Here is a 25,000-nt window from a genome sequence, read left to right on the forward strand (position 1 = left end):
AGTCAAAAGTAGATTTGAGATTTTATAAACTGTATCCTGCAAGGGAACTTGGTTGATATAGAAATAGAAAAAGACCATCATCATCATTAATCAATATCATTAACAATATCAACAGCCCCTTCCTTCTCACCTCCATCCACATTATTATTATTATTAAGATGGTAAGCTGGCAGAACTGTTAGTAGGCCGGGTAAAATGCTTAGTTCTGAGTTCAAATTCTGCCAAGGTTGACTTTGCCTTTCATCCTTTTGGAGTCAAAAAATAAGTACCAGCTGAATAGAGAGAGAGTGATGTAACTGACTTTCCTCTCAAACTTGCTGACCTTGTGCAAAAATTTACCATTATTATTGAGTGAGAGAGCAGTGCAGGCCATCAAAGTGACACTGGGGTACAAACATACAAAGCCCAATATACCCATCATAACTACCTATCTGATAAGGGTACACCAGACACATGCATCACAACCATATGTGTGCAACATGGGAATCTCATATAAAACAGTATATGACCTTGCAGGTGGGGACCAGTTAAAATTTTTTTGAGTTGAGTAGCCCATACCACTCAAAAGGTCTCTAGAATAAGGTTTGTTTAATGATGTTGAACAAAACATCCATGTTTCCAGAGATGAATTATGCAAACCCCAAAGAATTCCTCTCAACACATGGCTATAATGGTCCCCCACTACTTCTGCTCATTTTCAGAGATGCACATATCGTCAGCCACTAAGGGACATGCTCAAATGGTGAAGGTCAAACAACCAACAAGCAAATCTGTGGTACCGAGTAGAATATTTGCTGTAGCCCATCTTTCATACCAAGACAAAACATATACATGATAACACTTCCAATCGGTTAAGATCAGAAGCCATGTGAGCCACTGCCTGGTACTGCACCAGGGCATTTATTATTAACATTATTACCATCATTTAATGATTAGTCTATCTCATGTTGGTATGGAATGGATGAGCATGTTGTGACAGTACACAGCTACATTTGTTCCCTTCTGTGTCATCTATTTTACAAGGCCCTATATAGAACATGGGATGTAATTGTACACATCTTCCCATAGTTTTGCTGGAATTTCCACAGCCATGATTACTGTTCACTGTCAGCACACAATGCTTTGGTGCCATGCACTCATTGTCATTTCACATCAGATGTTCGTTTAAAAGCAGCCTCTAAAAAATAGCTAATTTCTTCAATCTATTCCAGCCCAAAAAATAAAAAAAACATCAATTCCTGCCAAAAAATGCATGAATGGGTGAAGGCAAGATTTTTGTTTTGCGACTCGGATTTGATCTCATTGCCCAAAACATCTGAATTTACAGTATGAACCTCAACCAAACAGATACATAGCATATCTAAAGTTATTGATCTCTGGATTGCACCATGTTATTCTGCCAACTATCCACGAGACAATTCAAATCAATCTCTGTTGATGTTGAGCTATACAGCAATAACAATACAGATATATTATAAAAAAAAAATAATTAAGAGAAAGATCAAGAAACGTGCAATTTAATCAGATATTCCATAAAACTTCAGCTCTACATTTCAATCCTATTTCCATGAAATTTAATTCCAATCTAGTGTATAAGATATCAAATCCATTTATCTTTTAATTGGGAATAATTAAAATCAGGACTTCAATCACACAGCCTTTCCTAATTACAAGCAACTTTTACCATTTCCCAGTTTGATAAGACGCAAATGACGTTAGGAATATTATTGTATCATTAATTTAATCTGGTCTTTCAGCTGATAATTACTAATCAATTTCACAGAATAATCATTGTCGAAATCTTGGCACCGAATACATTTATTGCAGCTCTTCCCTCTCAAGATAAGCAGTAATTGTGTCATGTCTTCAAGATAAGATCGGCAGATCATATTCATCATATGCTAGTACCTGGACACATGTAATTTCACAGAAGAAATTATCTTATTCTTTAACTCTTCCTGAAGACAGTTCTTAAGAAATACACTTCTTTTATTCTTTTATTGGTTGAATGTGGCCATGCTGGGATACAACGTTTTAGGAATTTTAATCAATAATATTAACTGATATTCTTTTTAAAGAAAAAACAGCAAAACTTTTTAATCAAGTGAGAAAGACAAAAACAGAAGAGTGTAAAAGGAGATAACAGAGATGCCAAAAATAGCTACAATTTCTTTTTTTAGTTCATTGTACTGATCTACTGTCCTGTATGTATGTATATATATAAGTGTGTGTGTGTGCGCATTATTATTAATTTAATGTATAAATTGCCAATAATTTTTTATAGCATGCTATTTGCTAAAAGTCATTAATGTGATTTTTATCCTTATATTCTCCCCCCCCCCTCTCTCTCTCTATATATATATATGCACACACAAGACAAGGCATAAATAACGGTCATTCTACACTCCTATATTGTAGTAATTTTGAATTACAGCTGTTTCTAGAGGTCATTATAGGTTTATTCAAATGGCCCACTGATTGATTGAGAAAGATTGAACATATATATACATACATATCTATATATACATACATATATATATACATACATATATATATATATACATACACTTATATGTATACACACACACACACACACACACACACACACACATATATATATACAGACATACATATATATATCCGTACATATATATACATACATATAAATACATACATACATTGTATATATATATATATATATAATATATATATATATATATAGATATACATTCACTGTTTCCTTTCAGCTCTAATTCATCGACACACTATCACTTCCACACTAATTAACAAACCCCAACCCCACCACAAGTACACCCAAATCCCATATATAGAATTCTTAAAAGAATTCATGTGTTGAATATAATTAATTGTACATGCAGAGATAAAACTAAATGTAATTTCGATGATGTAGTATATAAACGTGTAGTGACTTTGATTGATGATTATAATAGGAATAGTTATAATTTAAATGCGATTTACAAAGGGTTGACTTCTAATAAAATTATATTACAGGTGGCTCAACACATGAATTCTTTTAAGAATAGAAATTTAATTAATTCTACTGGCCTTAGTAAATATATATGGGAACTAAAATCTAAGAATATTAAGTACAATTTAAATTGGGATTGTTTATTATGTACTAACATTTAAAATTTAAGGAGATATTATTAACTAATAAGAAAAAAATTGATTAAATCCCTAGACGAATGAAAAATTAAATGCAGACACAAGTTAAATTACTTATATAATAAGTTTAGCTAATTTGTGTATATATATAAATCCTGTTTTATGTTACTAATTGTTGTAGTTATAATTTGTAGTAGTAAAATGTGCATAAATTAGTATGAGATTATATAGTGTATATTGCATAATTAGAATAAGATGAAACTTAGATGTTTATAAAATAAATAAATTAATTAATGAAAACAGATTAAATTATAGAAATTTAGCTTAATTTATGTTTATGACATGTATTTTACGAATTTTAGTTTTTAAATTATTTAGAGTTTACAATTTTTCCAGTAGATGGTATATTAAAGTTAATTATTTTTCTTATTCTCACCGCTAAAATATATTTGTGATTTTAATAGCTTAAATACATACTTCTATCTATCTATTCCATAAATTCTATTTAGACTATATTTTCACATGATATATTATTATAAACGCTAAGTTCTATGTATTACGTTCAAATTTTTAGTTAACGAAAATCCTTCAATAAGAGGAGTTTATTTTTTATTTTAAGAAATATAGTTAATACACATATTTTTCTATATTTATTTGATAATTAGTATAAGTTAAGATAAGTACATTTATTCTATTATTATTTTTTTATTATTATTACTATTTTAGAAGTGATGAGTGACTATATTTTTAAATAGAATTAATTTTAGATTGATTTAATTTTAAATCGAATTGATTTTATTATTATTATCTATTTGAAAATATAGCCACGAAATGAACGTAGTCTTTTTACTACTATTTACTATTTATTGTTTTTGCACTTTATTGATTTTTAGAATAAAGTTTTTATAGTATATGTTTTCTATATGGTGTGAATAACATCTTTCATTATTGAATTGTTTAATAGAGGTTTTTCTCAAAATTATATACATACATATATATATATATACATATATATATATGCATATACATACATATATATATATATATATATATATATATATATATATATATATATATAATATATATATATATATATATATATATATATATATATATATATATACGTTTAATTATTTGTTGTGCAAGATCTTTTATGTGAAGTCGTGTGTTGAAACATATTGTTATATTTCGGAATGGTCATTTTGCCAGTTTAGCCAATAAAAACACACGCACTATATATTTGGTGTTATTTTGCTTCAGTGTTATTTATTTTTTACATTAATCTTAATCTTATTTCAGCCAGAGTTCTTTCATCACACTCCTGTGACCGCATCAGTGGTCCTTTGTTTTCTTCTTTCTTATTTGTGTCTCTCCTTACTAACCGTCAGCAATTTTGTATATCTATTGTATGTCTTCATTTGCGCATGCTTATATCTCTATGTGCGTCTATGTTTATTTAGTGTGTGTATGTGAGGGGATGCCTGTAATATTTGTATCTTCTGTTTATATACGTTCATGTAATTTGTATTTTGTTTTTGTTGTTGTTGTTTATTCTTATTTTGTTCATGTGTTTACATCCACTTATTATTATCATTATATATGCTTGTATGTATGTATGTATAACAACAATACTAGTAATAATAATAATAAATCGAATTGAAAAAAAAAAATATATATATAGTTATTTATTTCTATTTGTTTATTTATCTGTGTATTTATTATGTTTTCGGGATACATTTAATGTATCTAGTAGTGTTACAATATATTGATAACTGCGTGTTACAATACATAGGTGTATATTAGTGTGTTTTACACAAGTGGAATAGGTACAGCTGGCAAAAATGAGTTGTACTTGTAGTTCAATGGCCAGCCTTGTCATACATTGTGTGTCACACTGAATGTCACTGAGAACTATGTTAAGGGTACATGTCTTTGTAGAGTACTCAACTACATGCATGTGAATTTCACAAGCAGGCTGTTCTATTGATCGAATCCACAGGGATGCTGATTGTCATCACTGACAGAGTGCCCAGTCTACATGTACACTATGTTCCTGTGTGATGTAAGAAGTGAACTTAAAGGGTTAGCAACAGGAAGGGTATCTGACTGTAAAAGACTGCTTCAGAAAACCCATCCAATTCATGCCAGCTTGGATATAAAATAAAGATCAATGATGATGACAGATTACTGTGACTAACAACATATCAATGATACACTACCATTTATTATATATAAAACTGATAATGTATTGTGTTACAATATATAATTGATACTATACTTTGTATTAAAATATATAGCTGATACATTAGCATGCCTTAACATATACAGCTGGCACATTTTCAATACTATCATATGTTACAATATGTAGGAAATACATTATCAACAATACCTTGCATTATTATAAAGTTTTAAACAATTGGTGGGGGTTATCAAAACAACAAAATTGCTATTTTTTAAACCCTTCATACCCCATGTAATGAATACTGACCTTGCTCCATGAGCTGCTTCTTGCGCTGTGACTTGGGGTAAGGTTTATGAACTACAGCACTAAAATTACTATCAGTGCTATAGGGACTTGTGGGACGAGCTGCTCGGTGATGTCGACGTGGATGGTGCTTCTTGCCTGTGTAAGCAATATATAAGATGATGAAACTAGTTTTTACTCTTTTTTAAAATATTTTTTTTTGTAAAAGGTTTAATGCAGTATGAAGGTCTCTAATTGTGTTACTGGAGGAGGTTTTATTAAAGATTAAAATTTTTAAAAACTATAACTATATTTAAGAGAATAGCTTACAAAAAATTAAATAAATAATAAAACAAATGAATGACTCATCTACAAATTTACTTTAAAATAAAGGAAACATATTGTGTTTAGTTTTAGAAAGAAAGTCTTTCATGTTTACTCTAGTGATCAGGTCATAAATATACAATACAATTAAGAAATAAAACTGAGTGTAGTGGCATGTCTGTGTGTTTTAATTGACTATCATAACTCTTTTGTGATGTAACTGATATTTTATTTTTTGTAATTAAGCATTTTTCCTTCTATTTCCTTTCAAGAAAAAGTGTGTGATGTTCAATCTTTTCAAGAGAATTAGTAATGAATTTGAGATTAGCTCATTGAGTCTATTTGGTGCTAGCTTAATTGCCCTTAATTTATGCATAGGGTCCTTATTGTAGATGTAGTTATTGCTCAATTTCAAGTCATCTCTGATTAGCAGCTTTATGACTGAAGGCATTCCAGCTGCAACAATTCTGTCTTTTATAAAACATAGTCTGATCAGGACTATCTACATTATTTAATGTGTATTCCCTTTTCTTTTTAAGGCAGTTGTGTGTGAGTTTTGCTATCATTTCTAGCAGGTTTAGCAATCACATAAATGTTACCTATTTGCCTTGTAGCTCCTTCTCTGCCAGGTCCACTCAAGTAGGTAACGTGGAAATAACAAATTAAAGAAACATAATTTGTTTGATGATCTACAAGACATCTGAATTGTTTATATGGACACACTGCTCTAAAATTTAGGGCATCAATAAAAATGTTTGCTGCACTGAACTAGCTGTTGTTTAATCCCAGGTCACCCCTAACTGAACAGAACTATTCCAGCCATACATGTTCCTGTATCTTTATGCATACCAAGGACTATCTTATCTAATGTGTTATTTTGTTTTTTAAAGATAGCAAGCTGTGATTTGAGAGATATTTGGTTATTATTTCTGGCAGACAAAAAGTATCCATTTAAAAGCATCACTGTTTGTGAGATTAGGTAGAAAACTTGCCTATCATTGGTTCATATAATCTCTTTTTGTAAAGATTGTATGGAGTTGATTGAAAGATATTTAGTTAGCATTAGGAGAGATATTGTGACTGCGTAGGAGTGCCATTGCAAATATTTTCTACATTACAAAAGTAAGGGAGATGAGGTGAACAATAGAATGCTGGGACCCGTGTGTTATTGCTACTTGGTCTGGCACCTCACTGTTCCCAATTAGAAATCTCAGCAGAGTTGATAAAATTAAAACCAATGATATTGAAGTTACATTAAATAGATATACTTTCTCACTGTAGTAACTATCTCATTGAAAGAAATTTGTTATGTTGTTGGTAAAGACTTATTGTTAAACAACTGAAATTTAGAGAAGTGGAATATAATAAATGTTGACACATTTCTATGTTTAAAACATTTAGTCATGCTGAAGAATAGCATCTGGGCAAATCAACCCAAAATAACTTTGACAAGTTACCTTACTGACAATGTAGGAATCAATTTGTGATTTAATTGATAGTATTGTCTTCAGGCTGATCCTATAGCAAGAATGGATGTGTTATAAACATATAGATATGCCTTTACATAGTGTTGCTAATTGTGCTACATGATGTTTTACATAATATCAGTGTAGTATGATGAAAAATGGTGGCATGAGATTGCAGTATCAGACAGTTATGTAAGTCAAAGAGGTAGCGGTAGCATGTTTAGCTTTAGCTGTTTTTGTCTAGTCACAAATCAAACAGACTTATGATCAACAATGTTATAGCAATGTTTATTTCATTATTTTTGATCTGAAGTAATGAATCTAGCAGTACAGTTTCAAATGGGATCACTTTTTGCAATAGAAGAGTGTGATTTGAGTGTAGTTTAGCTGCTAGTTTTAAGTGCTTCAGTTGGTTTGCATTTAATTTAGTTTAAGCTCACAATTTAGAAAAACTGTTGACTGAGGTTGAATGAGAAATAAAACAAATCATACAAATGAATGAAGGATTTGGATTGGTAGAAAGCTTTGGGTTGGCACTCTGAGGTCCAGTCACTAATGTAATGAATGGTGTAAGAAATAATGATAAAAAAACAATCTTTGCTTCAACTGAAAGCAACAAAATACTCATAACTACCAATAATCATATCAATCAAGCAATCAATCAATCAATACTTAGTATTGAAGAAAACAGGGAATTATCAGTATGGTAGAAACACTGAAAAAGTCCTCGCAGTATTTTGTTGCATACCAATTTCAAATCCTGCTAAATTCAACTTTGTTTTTAATCCTTCCTGGGTTGATAAGATCAGCACTGGTCACCTGCTGGAGTTGATATAATTAGCCGTTCTCTTCTGGGAAAATTAATTAATACCTACAATAGCTCCCTTGGAAACACATTACCAGTATACAAGCTCAAAAGAAATTAATGTTTATATTTATCATATAAATCCAAGGAAAAGCATCGTCGTGTTGAAAAGTGGAGTTAGGGCAAACAATTGAAACATACAAGTGGAAATCACTAGTACATCATTTCCTTGCATTAATATGAGTTTATGCCTGTTCTTCATTAATTGGCATGATAAAACATTAAATAGAGTTAGTTATCTTGCCCAAGAAACAAAATACAATAATGTTGTCTGCAGGTGATAGAAAACCTAATGCTGCTTCTTTTATGAAAAACATATTTTATATAGTTCCATGTATTTCACCAGATAGAATATAAAAAATCTCCATTTTATAAAAATATCAATAATTGCTAAAATTTTAAAATAGCAACACAATATCTTTTTGTGTCAGATTTTTCTGCTTCTTACTTTCTTTTATTTCAATCTTTCTGCCTACCAGCCTATCTATCTGTTTGTCTATCTACAACTGGTTTATCTATCTATCTACAATATATCTATCTATCTATCTACAACCTATCTATCTATCTATCTATCTATCTATCTATTCATTTTGTTTGTATGTGTGTGTATGCACATGAAATAACCAATTGAAACACAAACTAAATGAATTCAATTTAAAATTCACATATCAAAAAATTGTTAGGATCAAAATGTTTGGTGATTTATTTGGGTAATTTCATAACATGCAGCATGCCAAAAAAGAAAGAGAATGAAAACTGAAAAAATTCAGGGGTAAAAAACCCCAAAAAAACCAACAAAAACCAAAAAATGTTACAGCACAAGTTAATAAACCATTAAGCATGAACAAAGAAAATTAATGTGGGATAGGGAAGAAGAGCAAAATGTCAGAAAATGTGGGATTTGAAAAGAAATTGAGAAAACATGAAGTTTGATTGAAGAAACAATGAAAATTGTTTTGATTTTATCTTTCAGTATTTAATATTTAAATCAGTGATTTCTTTAAAAAATTCCTTTTTTTTTATGAAATTTTAAATTTTGTTTTGTTATTTCTTTCACTGCTTCTGTCTTCTATAAATCATAGAGAATCTGTGGTGTAGAAACTACTGTTATCAGAAAGGATGTGGGGAAAGGTTTGGAGTGTGACTGCATCATTAAGCCAGTACGTGATGAAAACTTTTAACCCTTTTAATGCCAACCCACTCGAGACCACATCAGGTTTCAGGATTCAAAATTTTTAATTTTAGTGCGATCATATTTAAATTAAAATCTTCCATCAACAATTAATTTGAAATGCTTTTGTTAAAAATTCAAACAATAGTTTAATATTCCAATTAATGAAAGAGATGTTTTTTTTTATTAAATTCTACCTAAATGTTTTATTACTTTGTAAATTAATTGAAACATAACCAGTGTATTTCATTAGAAATATGGTTATGAAATGGTTATTGATGGGTGCTATTGAAATGTTTTGAGTAGGAGTGTAGTTCATATGTTTGGTACAAATAACACTCTGTAACAAAATTTTTATTTATTCATTTTTTTGTCTTTGGTCAGTAAGTGCTATTTCCAATTTACTTCTATCTAGTAATCAAAGGAAATGACTACTATTCTCTTCAAACTTTGCTTTTGCAACCTGGACATCAATGTTTCAAAACTGACCTATTTTCCATTACATTTCAGACAGATTCAGTGCTGAGTTGCTGAAGCAGAAATATCATTATAGCAAATATTCTGTTCAATACTACAAATTTGCTTGGCTATTGCTTGACTATAACCACTTGAGCTTGACTCTTAGTAGCTGACAATATGTGCATCTCTGGTCATGAGCAGGAGTAGCGGGGAAGCATCATAGTCATGTGTTGATAGGGATTCTTTGGATTTTGAATAAATATTGCAACAAAAGCAAAGTTTGAGGGAAATACTAGCAAATAAGAAATAACTGCCACCCAAGGACAAAAATCATGTTAGTGTAATGACTATGACTTAAGGTATGCCTCTGAAATCTTATACAAAGAATGTTTTTTTTCCTTAATATGAGTGTAGAACATAGATCAAATATAATGAAATGTTTAGTGTTTCTGTGTGTCTGTGAATTTGGTATGAGATAAAGTTTTGAGTGAGGAAATACTATGAAATGTGAAATGTCTGCTGCAATAGATTGTGACATATAGATTAGATATATACAGAAATGTTTAGGATTTAAGTATAATTCATTTACAAATTGGATAGAACAGAATTTCTGATGAGTATTTAGAATGAATGCTCTCAAGAGCCTAAATTAAAATAATTACATTTGCCATTTTATGATATATTATTGGGTTGGTGCATAATTATTGTGACCTTTTTCAACAAATTTTATTCAACAAAAACAATAACAACATGTAACAAAAACATCTTTAAATGATTATTCTGGAGCATATTCACCATCTACTTCAATTACTGCTTGGAAGATGATCAGCCCATCATTTAAAGCTTTTTTTTGTTGAATAAAATTTGTTGAAAAAAAAGCCACAATAATTATGCACCAATCCATTAGAAGCATAATTTTATTGTACTGATTTAGATCTAGTATGGTATGAGATCAACATTTGAAAAGCTATTGAAGTTAAAGGTACAGTTTTTAAACAAGTCATTCAGTTTCATATCAAAAGTTTATGTTGCTAGTTTGATTTTCCATATGATTCAATTTTCTTTGACATAGATGAATTAAGGTTTTAATGAAAAAAAAAAACAGCAAGTTCTTAAAAATGCTGCCAAAAGTTAATGCTTTGTTTACAAATTTTTTAAATATAGAGCTGGTACAGATTTGTGTGGTTTTAAGTAAGGCGAGACAAAATCTCTTTGTGGCATGTCAACCACATAACTATCACCTTCCCATCCTGCTACCTATTAAACTACTATTGCCATATTGAACTAAATCAATACAAGAATTAAGTGTTTTAACCAGAAATACAACAAAACAATGGATTAGAAACCCAGACAACAATGCGATCAGTATATTTCCAATTAGTGCCATAGCCATATTCTAAATAAAAGTTCAAACAATTCAAACTAACACACCTTTCATCTATTTCTCTCTCTAATCCTTCAAATGTCTCTGCTTTTAGAAGGGTGTTCTTATAATACTTTTTGTTAAAAGATTAAGAGGACAAACTACAAACTGATACACATCACTGTAAAGTTGTTTAGACCAAGTCAAACTTGATCAAACAGACCTATGCTCATAGGCATACCAGCTGTGATCATCTCATCCATTTGACATGTCCTTCCTTCTGTAAGAAGAATTGGGTATGAGATTAGCAATATTTGGCTACTCTTTCTCACAACCACCTAGAGAAGTTCCTTTACTGATTCAACCACAGTTTAGCAATCCAACAATATGATCTCATACAAAAGTATATATATATATATGGAAATATCTTTCTATCCTGATATCTTTATTTATACTTTATTACAGTTATCATCATAATAATATTTAATTATGTCTAACAATGGGCACAAAGCCATCCTTTTGGGGAGAAGCAAGCATAAAAGCAATTCAACAGATCAGTTTATTTTTGTTTTATTGGCCGGTCCATAGACCCAGAGTGTTTCAATCAACTTTACTTCAAGCTATGAGATTGATTCACTCAACTTTATCCTAGCCCTGATTGAGAAAACAAATAATCAAAGGTATTCTAGTAAAGGCCATCCTATCTTTTTATATATCAAGTATTACACTGGACTCCACATGTTTGGAATCTCTTTTTTGAAGATAGCAAGATATGATTTGAAGTAGATTTTGTTGTCATTTGTTGTAGGATGAGTGACAATGTAGAGATAATGAATGAGAAATGGAGAAGCAAGAGACAGGCTACAACATATAATTTTTACTTCATCAAAATTTTGAGCTCAAGTACTGCACTGATCACTGTCTTCCACTCAGCTCTCCAGGTTTGATAAAGGAAATATTCATCATATTAAACTGATACACTCGACTATAAAACTGACTATTATGGCAGTTTTTACCGTTGTTTAGTTTGAGTCAACTGCCTTGATCAAGCAAATCTTTGATCATAAACATTCCAGCTGTGACTATCCTATCTTTCTGCGCATCTAGGACTTCACAGTCTAAGGTGTCTCTCTTGTTTTAAAATAATAGGGTGTGACTTTAGAGAATCTTGCTGCTCTTTCTAGCAGATTGAATGACAGTGCAGAATATCTCATTGGCCTGTCACTATTGTTTTAACAAAAATTGGTCGACTTTTATCCAGAGTTCAACTCTTATGAGGAGAAGATAAACATTTTCTAGCATTTCTCTGAAGTGAGAAGAAAAAAACGTTAAGCACTGGGAATTAATTTAATTGATCATTATATACTGTTCCCTTAAAATTTGTGGAAATGTGTAATTGTAAGTTGTTATCATTATTTATTATTCTTATACAAGAATGTTGTTGACAGTAACTTCAGTTTCTGTTAGCGAAGCCTTTGTTGGATTACTTATTTTGAGGGCAAGGATTATAAAAGCTTTGTGCAATTTTAAACTTCAAGCTGTTATAATTTTTTTAGTTCTGTACACGACAGAATTAGTTTGCAAAGATGCAGCGCACCCTTAAAATAAATTTATTATAACTGTTTTTAAATTAAAAACAATTTATACCCTTTAACATTCAGACTACTCTGACAAGTGCAATATTTATCCACATTGTTTTGAATTAATCATGTATTACCATGTTACATTGAGTTGATGAAATGATTGGTTATTTTTGTAGGCAGGTATGAGAGGCCAGATTTAGCTGATTTGAACATAGAACAGGTAGAATATCTGGGCCAGATATGGCTGGTTTAAATGGTAAAAGGTTAATATATTGCTTTGATTATATTTTACAAAGACATATAAAAACTTCTGTTTATTTACACTTGAAGGCTGTGATAACTGAAGTGAATCTGAGCACAGTTGAACATCAGCTTTATAATGTATTTCTAGAACTTCAAAATCATATCATGCTTTGTATACATAATGAAGATGGATAAGGTGAAAAGTAACAATTTCCAAGACTAAACCTAGTGAAAAAAAGTAAATATTTTCACCTCCCCTTTCACACATTATTTCTAACATCTACACGACCGAATCATTAAGGTGGTACTTTCATGGCCATCTAGTTCGTAGTTTTGACACCACTATAGCACATTCAGCATGGACCCACCAATGCTCTACAATATACCATTATGTGTGTATGTGAATACATACATAAATATATGCGTCTATACACACATGCATATATATCCACATATCCATAGACACATATGCATACACACAAACATATAAATACATATATTCACATACAAAGACTGAACCTGGATCCGTGTGGTTAGGAAGTAAGCTTCTTACCACAAAGCCATGCCTGCACTTATATACATACATACACATATATAACCATACATATGTCTATATAAGTTCACACACACACTATATATATACATCTATATATATATATATACTCATAAATATATAAGACCAAAGTTCTAGTTAGGAGAAAGAAAGATAAGAAACTAGCCCTTCAGAAAAATGGTGCTGATGTGTAGAAATTTCATACATCATATGTACCCAGTGCAAACTGGGTACATATAGTGGTACATATAGAGGTATAGTGGAATCAAAAGGAGGTTAACAGAGAAAGTAGACTTTATTTGAGATAAGTGTGCAGGAGCAATAAACATTAAGAACACACGAAAAATAGATATTCTTGAATGCTAAGAACACCCTGAGAGGTTGTAGATGATTTCTGTTGCCTAGGCAGTAGAGGAAGATGTTCTGAAAGTATAGTTACTAGAATAAGAACTGGCTGAAGAAAGCTGAAATAGCTATTACCTCTGTTGGCAACAAAAGGTCTCTCTCTCTCTCTCAGAGTGAAAGACAGATTGTACGATGCTGTGTATGAGCAGTATGGTGGTGAAACATGGGTTTTGGATGCAGAGAACATGCGATGGTTAGAAAGAAATGAAGCTAGCATAGTACAAAATGTTGCACATAAGAAGCATCAGATGTAGTATACAAAGAGATGACTCTGCTGCTATGATCATGTGATGTGTATGGGTGAAGGCATCTGCATAAAGAAATATTCATCACTAAATGTGAATGGATCCTGAGGAAGAGAGAAACCCAGGAATATGTGGAACAAGCAGTGGAGACTGATCTCAGAAAGTTGAGCTTCATGGGGATGACAAAGGAATGAGATGATTGACAATTGTGTTCAAGAAGACATGTATAAACATATTTCTATGCTCTACACTACACCAATGATTCCCATCCTGGGGTCCATGGACCCCTGGTGGTCTGCAAAGATAGTACTGGGGTCTGTGAACTAAATTTGAAATTTCATATGATATATATATATATATACACATAAGGATAAACATATTAAAAGGGGTCCTTGGGAAAACTCATTTAAATATTGGGAACCACTGCTCTACACCCAATCAATCTGTCACCACAAATCATCTCTCTTCTAGCTAGAGCACTTTTTAATCAGTGACTGTAATTATATGACAGTAGAAGTGCATATATTTCATCCTCATTTTTGTGTCACCAGTTTTTCCCCTCCTCGGAACCACTTCATTTTGTTACCCTTCCTGCATTCTTAATTCCTTACCACTCTCTTTTCCACTGAATGCTCCTTGCTTTGAACACTCTCTCATATAACCTCCCAATTTCTCATCTCTCCACTCCCCTTTTTTGTACAGTCACTTACCACTCCTCCTCACAGATCCACATCTATTTTCCTTCCCTTTCTTCCATCCAATCTGACATTCACTACTGATCATGTTGCTAGGCACCAGCTACTATCTTTTTACAGTCTTGCAAATCTACCACCCACTCTTCATGATTGTTTGTCCCTATTCTCTCTTATAATCACTGGCTTGTACTCTGAGGGTATGCCCTGACACATCATCATCGCCACCATTTCTACTTTACCAGTTGGGGTAGCCATGTATCTTCTTTATAGCAAGACTCTGGTTTCTATCCCACTATCACACTTTAGTCTCTCAACACCTGGCACAAACCACCTCACTCAGTCAAGGAGTAACTTGATAACCTCACTAGTGTTGGCACCATGAACAACATATCCAGTACACTCTGTAAAGTGGTTGGCATTACGAAGGGCATCCAGCTGTAGAAACCATGCTAAAGCAGACACCGAAACTCAACATAGCCCTTCAGCTTGTCAGATTCTCTTGAATCATCCATCCCATGTCAAGATGGACAACGCACATTAAATGATGATGACATACATATATATGCATATGCACATATAAATATATTTCCACACACACACACACCACACACACACACACACACACACACATATATACATATAGTAATGCCTTGATATATGAGTTAATTCATTCCTAGAGAATGCTTGTAAAGCGAAAACTCATAAACAGAAAATAAAACTCATAAAAACTCATAAAGTCAGGGTCTCATAAAGCGAGGTATTACTGTGTGTGTGTATATATATATATATATATATATATATGTGTGTGTGTATATATATATATATATATATATATATATATATATATATGTGTATATATATATATATAATTATACAAACACATACATAAATACAAACACGCACACATATAAACATACATGTGTGTGTGTGTGGTTTTGCAATGACACTTCTTGGAGTGCAGCGATATTTGTTTATGTTCCTCCTAAAGAAAACATCCTGTTTGGCATTTCAAAATGAAAAGATCATTGAAATAAAGCTAATTTCTTCAAAACAAGGGTAGTATCAGAAAAGACATCGACTATATTATACTGCATTATGCACGATAAAAATAGAGGTAAAAATGCTGTTTCATATGGAACTAAAGTTATACAAATTTCAAATAGGTCAATGACTTCATAGCACCTGTCCTTCTCTTTTTACACACACAAACAGTCATACATTTATATATACAGACATTCATACATGTCTTTTATTTGTTTATTTTCAAATTATTGTTTCCATATCACACTGGATATCACCTTCAATATTTAAAATTTTTCCTCAGTGTAATTATCCTCAATACCCAAATGGTATCCTTGTGGCAACAACAGAAATAATTGATAATTATATGAATTTCAACTGATGAGGTTTTCCTTTACGGTTTTTTTTCTTGACATATTGTTTTATATTTTTTTCTTTTTCATTTTTAAATATTTGTTTATACACTTGTTTACTTACCAGACTTTGGATCAAAGGCAGTAGTTCCAAACATGGTGAGTCCAGAAAGTTCTGCAACATTAGCAACAGCACTAGCATAATCTGCTTCGGTCAAGAATGAGCCATCACTTGAACTGGCTGCACTTGATCGAATGCTATTGCAGCTTGCATTACCATTGTCAGTCACACTGGCCCAAGAAGCAACCATGGAAGCTATAGGGAACGCAGAGAGAAATGAATGCGGCATGAAGAAAATACATGAAAAAGAGTGATACTCAGCAACAGGCCACATATTAAATCATAAAGTAATTTGCTGTGATATGGCCACACCAAAGGAAACAGGGTAGGATTGGACCTGAAATATCATGTGTGTATGTATGCTTGTGTGAGATTGTGTTTCTGTGTGCATACATACATGTGTACACCTTTTGTCTTAAGATCATGTGATGATTGGAAATGAGTGTTATTGATTGAAGTGATGTTGTTTGTACTAAATCAGCCACGAAAAAGATGTCTGATCACTGGGAAATATTTACCTTGCTTAGAAACAAGTGAGAGTTGGTAACAAGAAAACTGCCCCAAAATATTGGCTGACTCATGGAAGATGAAAGGATGGGAATTAAAATAATGATGATGATATATATGTAAGTATATCTGCAAACATGTATATACATATATACACACACATGTGCGCATGTATGTATGTATGTATGTATAAATATATATATATATATATGTATGTATAAATATATATATATATATATATATATATATATATATATATATATATACATCAGATATGTATATATTATATATCATACATATGTATATGAATATGCATACACATACGTATATGAATATGTATACATTTATGTACATTATATATATGTGTGTATATATATATATATCATATATGTATGCATCATATATATATATATGTATACATCATATATATATGTATACATCATATATATATATGTGTGTATACATCATATATATATATATATATGTATACATCATAAATATATATCATATCTATCTATATATATCATATATATACACACACACACATATATATATTAATAGTAATAGTATGACAACAAAAGAATGAATGAGACCTTGATATTATGTAAATAGAGGAACTTATCTGTAATATAATATGTGACAATTATTCAGTTGCCATAATAAAACTCTGAGTTTCGGATGTCAGGAAGGAAATCTGCTCTGGCATTTTGTCAGTTATTTTTGTTTGTCTTAATAACTGACAAGATGCCGGAGAAGATTTCAACCTCGAAATCTGAAACTCAGAGTTTTATTATGGTAACCGAATAATTGTGACATATATTACATATATATATATATATATATATATATATATATATACACATATATATATATATATATATATAGATATACATATTTATCTACACACACACACACATATCTTTACATATATATATATCTTTATATATCTATATATATCTTTATCTATCTCTATATATATATATCTTTATCTATCTATCTATATATAAATTATAAATATCATTACGACACAATAGTTTTAATTTCCAGCCTGTATACATTCAGTAAAGCTTTACATAGTGTTCTACAGTTATTGACTGCTATTTCCAGCAAACATTGGTGCCTTGCTGTGCCAGTTTCCTATTTACGAATATATATACACACACACATATATAAATATATATATATATATACACACACACGTGCACATATACACATATGCACACACACACACACTCACACAAAGGCATACACAGGGGTATATATTATACTGCATATTTATTTTATGTCACAATTGATGAACAACAGAATCTTTTGTTAGAAATCCCCATTAGACTAATTGTTGGTCCACTGCATTTCTGATGGTGGGAGTGATAAAGGATTGTGTATATATAACTTCATTCAGAAGAGAAATCCCATGGGACTTCATTTGGAATTTGTAGTTTTGTTACTGCTTATGTTCTTGCTGACAAGCTGGTTAATGACACACACACAAACACATACACAAACACATACACACACACACATACACACACATAATGAACTTCAGCAACAGCTTTCATTTTCCAAATTATGCCCACAAGCTACAGGCCAACTTGAGGTTGTGGTAAAAGACACATGGCCAAAGTGCTTTGCTTTTGAACTGAACTCAAAACCTCAAGGCTGCAAAGTAACACCTGCTTATATGCATGTATGCCTCTTCTATTTTTTCATTATCATAAATCTTCCACTGGGGAGGGAGCTAGTTTCCATCAAAGATACAAGGCTCCATCTTTGGGATGTAGCTAACAGACAAATTCACATTTGAAACTTTGAGAAAAGACTTGCATACTTTTACTGTTCTGCATATATACAGTAATAACTCCCTTTACTAGGAGCTGCTTTACGAGACCCCAATGTTTATGAGCTTTTACAAGTTTTCACTTTATGAGTAGTCTCCGGGAACAAATTAACTTGAATAATGAGGCATTACTGTGTGTATATATATATACATAAACAAACATGCATAAATACACACACACACACACAAATACATATATAATACTGAAAATAGGAACACGCTGGATTTAAATGCTATGACTGCCACTACACCTAAGCAACTGAGCTATTGACTACCTAAATTATAGTAAGTAGCTACAACGACATAGTACTTAGTATACTGTCAATGTGAATATAACATATAAGTGCCAGTATATAATAGAAAAGGCAGTTATGTTTGGTGGAGTTGGAAAAGGAGTGATTGGCAAGAGCAGCAGTGGTCATCAGTTCATGGTGGGTGATGAGATAAAGGCAAGGGCAGGTGATGGGAGATAATCAAGATGGTCCAGAGGAGAGGGAGTGATGGTTGGCAGTATAGAAGGGTGAATTTAGAGTGTATCGGGTAAAGTTACGAAGATGGTTCACTGCAGTTTCTTATAATTAAGCCTAGTAAGTGGTGAGAATGAAGGAATTAGCACTGGTACTTGGAAATGAGAGGTAGACTGTTATAATTGATAAAGAAACAAGCAAAAAGGAGAAGGTAAATAAGAAGTAGGGGTCAAGGGTGTAAAGTAAAAGGGCAGCAAATCTAGGCTTGACGGAGTACAAAATATGTCAGCCTCTAAACAAACTTTGTGAGTATGTGTGTGCCTCATCATCATCATTTAGCATCAGTTTTCCATGCCAGCAGGGGTTGGAGAGCTGGCCAGCTGAAGAGCTGCCCAGGCACCATATCTGTTTCTATGGCTGGAGGCCCTTCCTAATACCAACCACTTTACAAAGTGTACTGGGTGCGTTTATACAGCACTGGAACAGGTGCTAATGCTTTTTACATGGCACCAGCACCCATGAGCCTGTGAGATTAGGAAGGAGAGAATGAAAGCTGTATAATATGTGCGTATGTGTGTGTAAAGGAGGCACTATAAAGTGCAACAAATAACCAAATGTTGGGTTCAGTGATGGGTCCAACGCTCAATTCCAGTATCTTGTGTAGTACAATTTTAGGATAGGCTAGTGTGCAGAATATGAGCCAAATTGAAATGTATGCATGTTCTTTAAAGCATTGAATACCATATCTGCTTTCTGCTTATTATTACACACACAGAGCATTGGTGTGGCTTTGTGATTAAGAAGTTTGCTTCCCAACTATGTGGCTTTGAGTTCAGTCCCACTGAGCAAGTGTCTTCTACTATGGCTGTAGGCTGACCAAAACCCTGTGAGCAGATTTGGTTGACGGAAACTTAAAGAAGCCCATTATATACAGGGGTTGGACAAAATAATGGAAATACCTAGCATCATAGCATCCTAATTTTGAAATACCTATAAAAGCTTGTTTATTTGTATGTTTGTTGATTTATTAATAGTGTTGCTTAATATGTTTTGCTAAAATTCCAGTTTCTTTCCAGATATCATCAGAAAAAGGTAATTAAAATTCATTAAAATGACAGATCTATTGGACTTTCAAAAAGGTCAAATTTTTGGTGCTCGTATAGCATGTACTAGCATAATGAAAACAGCTGAAATGTTTGGTGTATCAAGAAGTACTGTCTTGAAAGTAATGACAGCCTTTGAGAAGGAGGGAAAATCCTCCTCGTCGAAACAAAAACTCTGAAAGAAAACCAAAACTTTCAGATGGGGACTGTCAGACTCTTACATGAATTGTTAGAAAGGCTCACAAAAGTACAGCTCCCAAAATCACTACAGAGCTTAATGACCACCTTGAGAACCCAGTTTTCACAAAAACTGTTCGCTAGGAGTTGCACAAAGATGGATTTCACGGGAGAGCTGCAATTAGAAAACCACTACTTTCAAAAACAAACATTACAAAGCATTTAAAGTGGAGTAAAGACCTACAAAATTGGTCCCTAGAGCAGTAGAAGAAAGTTATTTTCTCGGACAAGTTATCCTTTACTTTATTTCCGACCACTGGCCAAGTATACATGTGGAGACAGCCAAAAGAAGCATTTGACCCAGACTGCCTTCTTCTAACTGTTAAACATGGAAGGATCTGTGATGATCTAGGGGGAGCTATATCTTAGAAATCCACCGGCCCAATGGTTTCCCTTCGTGGAAGAATAAATAGTTAAGACTATTTAAGCATTTTATCTTATCAAATTCATGCTATGGTTGCAGAACTGTTTCCGGAGGGAAACGCAATCTTTCAGGATGATAATGTACCAATTCACACAGCTAAAGTTGTTACTGAATGGCACAAGGAACATTCTAGTGAAGTTGAACATTTTATCTGGCTACCACAGTCCCCAGATCTCAATATTATTAACATTTATGGCACATTTTAAAAAACAAGTCAGGGGTTGATATCCTCCACCATCATCACTACAAGATCTGGAGACTGTTTTAGCTGAAGAATGGACAAAAATTCCTTTGGAAATAATTCAAACTTTGTACGAGTCCATACCTCATAGAATTCAAGCTGTAATTACTGCCAAAGGCAGACCTACCCCATATTAAGATAAATTTGTTTGTAATTTTAAGGTGTTTCCATTTTGTCCAAGCCCTGTGTATATATATATATGTGTGTGTGTGTGTGTGTGTGTGTGTGTGTGTGTGTGTGTGTGTATGTATGTATGCATGCATGCATGTATGTCTATCTGTGTGTATGTGTATGTTCGTGAACGAGAATGTATATATCCTTCATCTTCAAATGTTTGCTGGTTGTGAACAATGATCTCACTGATAGTGTCATTTGTTCTCAGTTCACTGTTAAAACATATCCAAGCTTCTTGACATGTTTTGACAGGTTGCATCATATTTATAAAGAAAAGGCTCATTCAGATGATAGTTTTTTTCCAGTTCTCTCGGTAAATATTCTAAGCTGTTTCTTATTTGATAAACTGGGAGATTATTATCTTCCTTAGAGACAGGTGAGGTGTGGGGTGTTGGCATCAAGAAGTGCATTTGGCTATAGAGAACCTTGCCCCAGTGTACTCGTATCTGGTCCATCCAGGCATCGAAAAGTAGATGTCAAAACAGCGAGGATGGGGATGATTATGATATACACATAAATAAACATGCGCGTGTGTGTGTGTGTGTGCATATATATATATATATATATACTTCACTACCATAAGACACATTGGATAATGTAGTCTACTGTATGAAGAAGAAAGAAGGATGGCTATGTCTTGGATATGCTTTTAATCATAGGTTTTCTGGATCAGGGCTGACCTGGAGCTAAACAACAAAAAACAGGTTCCAGAATGTAAGGGTACAGTAACAGCTTCAGATTTTTGGGTTTCAGGTTTGATCTCTCTATGTGAAAACTTGGGCAATATCAATAGTTTTGAACCTTTTGAGTGAAATTTAGCTGAGAGAAAATAAGTGCAAGCCTATGAGAGAGAGAGAGACAAGTGTCTGTTTTTGAATGGTAGACTTGAGCCATCATCCAGTTTAGGATCCTCAGCTGATCCTTAGATGTCATTAGTGAAACCTACTCTGTTGCAAGCATTCAGCCCCAGTCTCTGGTCTGAAGATAACTTTCTCACACCAGTCTCAGAGGCCCTGAAAGAAGGGTCATGGATGTAGCTTTTCATCATCTATTTAGGAAACAACCATCTGTGGGTTTATTCCAATTGCTTTGTTTGGTGAGAGAGTTCACAAAGTTGTAGTTATTTAACTATCCAACTCAACTTTGACTAACAGTCTATGATCAAAGGCATTCCAATCGTGATTAAGTGCATCTAGGACCATATCATTTAGTGTCTGTTTCATTTTTAGAGAATTTAGCACATGATTTAAAGGTAATTTACTTGCGATTTCTGCAGCTGAAACAACTATCTAGAGGCTTTTTTGCTGGCTCAAGTCAATACGATTTTGATTTCATTGGTCAGTGTGTGTGTGTGTGAGAGAGAGAGAGAGAGAGAGAGAGAGAGAGAATTTCAAGTGTTTCACTGAACTAGAACATCTATGTAATTCCTATTAGTCAAAGATATTTCAGTCCATTCCTTTCTTGATCAGTTATCTTCCTTTTTCTTTTTCTAGATAATGTAAATGTTTGTCCATGATACAATATCATCCATTTTTTAAAGAGGCTCTAGAATATAACTTTAAGAAGATTTAGATGTACTTCTAGAAGGTTGAGCAGCCATGTGTAGGCTCCTTCACTGGTTAGGGTTATAAAGTATGTGTGTATGCATATATGAGTTTATATGCAATTCAACTTTGTATTTTCTTTTGTTAGTACAGTGTGTGTGTGTGTGTGTGCATATTTGATAAAGATAGAGAGGGGGAGAGAGATAGAGTGTGTATGAATATAAACCTTTATTTCATTTGGCTCGAGAGTGCTGATGGTCACTGTGTGTGGATTGCACAAATATGAGAATGTATATTGGATAATGGCAATTATGCTGATATTGTATAAGGGAGAAATATAATACTTAGATCAAGAAATTTAGAAAATAAATAAACAATATCTAAAATTAACCAAATAATTAGCTTTGCAGAGTAAATTTAAATAAATGAGAATGGAAAAGAGAGGAAGGGGAAGACAGAAAGACGGAAGGAAGAAAGAGGAGGAAGAGAAAAAGACAGAAGGGAGAAAGAGGGGGAAGAGAGAAAAACAATGAAGAGGTTGGTGGAATAGTTACAAATCCAAAAGATTTATTGTAAGATGTTTTTGTAATAAAATTAACCTCTAATTAGTAAAATTGTAATTAAACTTAGTAATTAGTGAGTGAAATTGAAATAAGCCACTTTATTTGCCAAGATTCATTGACATAACCATTAGATTACAAATTTCACTGTGAGGGACAATCTGGCCAAACTATTTCTGTGTTTAGTCCACCGGGAGTAGAATCATGAATAAGTTGAATCACAATCGTATTTCAAACAAGAATATAGTTCCAATGTGTTTCAATTATTTTTCAAAATAATCCAGAATTTGGAAAAGCTTAATAAAATAATTTCAATCATGATAACTAGCATTTTACCAACTTCATTTGATCAGTTTGCTATATTAGTGGTGGCTGATTCATGCTAGACTATTCCTAATCAAACAGACCTATGAACAAAGATATATAAATAGTCTTTGATTTATATGTCAAAGACTATGTTGTCTTATGTATTTTTCATTTTTCTACTTTTAAGATGTTGGAGAGTGATTTAAAGGACATTTGGCTACTATTTCTAACAAGATCAGTTGTTATATAGAGACTACCATGCTGGTTTGTTATAGAGGAATGGCATTTCAGTAAGGAGACTTACATGGACTTAGTAAAGAATCAAGTACCACACAAGATAGATTTAGTTTTGGGGAGGACACCAACCAAAACTCCATGGGGATATCATTTTCACAAAAATATTGCATCTAGAAGATGAAGTGAGAGTGAGGAGTCAAGATATTGGTGAAGGCAATGATATTTCTTTAAGACATCATAGTGATGTTAAGATGTGGCTTATGATATCGGTGATTAATAAGAGTTGTAATAAAACATTGGGTACATGAGCATATATTATTCATGGGTTACATATTGGTTTCATTTTTTTGGAGGGCACAAAGCCAGCAGTTTAAAGGAAACAAGTAAGTTGATTACATTGGTATCAGTGCTAAACAGGTATTTATTTTGTTGACCCTGAAAGGATGAAAGGCAAAGTCAACCTCAGAGGAATTTGAACTCAGAACGTAAAAACAGATGAAATGCCACTAAGCATTTTTCCCAGCATGTTAATGAATCAGCCAGCTCACCACTTTATCTATAATAAATAGTGGTTTCAAATTTTGGCACAAGGCCAGCAATTTCAGGGATAAATTGATTACATCACCCCAGGTACTCAACTGGTCTTTATTTTATCAACCCCAAAAGAATGAAAGGCAAAGTCAACCATAAGGGAATTTGAACTTAGAACGTAAAGGCAGACGGAATGTCATTAAGCATTTTGCCTTGTGTGCTAACAATTCTGCCAGCTTACTACTTTGTGCATGGGTCACATATTGCCATAGAAACTACTTATTAGGTATGCTAACTATATCCTGAGTACATTGCATATTGGTTAGACTAACCTGTAGTCTGGCTAAGTCATATACTAGCATATATATTCTGAGTA

The 25,000-nt window shown here is 32.6% G+C and overlaps 1 protein-coding gene across 7 annotated transcripts in view; it reads right to left on the reverse strand.

Moving 5' to 3' along the window:
* Nucleotides 1-25,000, reverse strand: part of LOC115211793 (roundabout homolog 1) — a 703,622-nt gene that overhangs the window by 20,915 nt on the left and 657,707 nt on the right. For 6 of the 7 annotated variants that reach the window (XM_036503450.1, XM_036503452.1, XM_036503453.1 and 3 more), the window contains 2 exons: nucleotides 16,460-16,651; nucleotides 5,615-5,749 (listed from right to left, as the gene is read on the reverse strand). In XM_036503450.1, the coding sequence (XP_036359343.1) occupies nucleotides 5,615-5,749; nucleotides 16,460-16,651 (327 nt within the window). The remainder of the gene's footprint in view (nucleotides 1-5,614; nucleotides 5,750-16,459; nucleotides 16,652-25,000) is intronic. The other variant, XM_036503455.1, reaches the window with a different exon arrangement.

The sequence above is a fragment of the Octopus sinensis genome, linkage group LG5, assembly GCF_006345805.1.
Source record: "Octopus sinensis linkage group LG5, ASM634580v1, whole genome shotgun sequence".
NCBI lineage: Eukaryota > Metazoa > Mollusca > Cephalopoda > Octopoda > Octopodidae > Octopus > Octopus sinensis.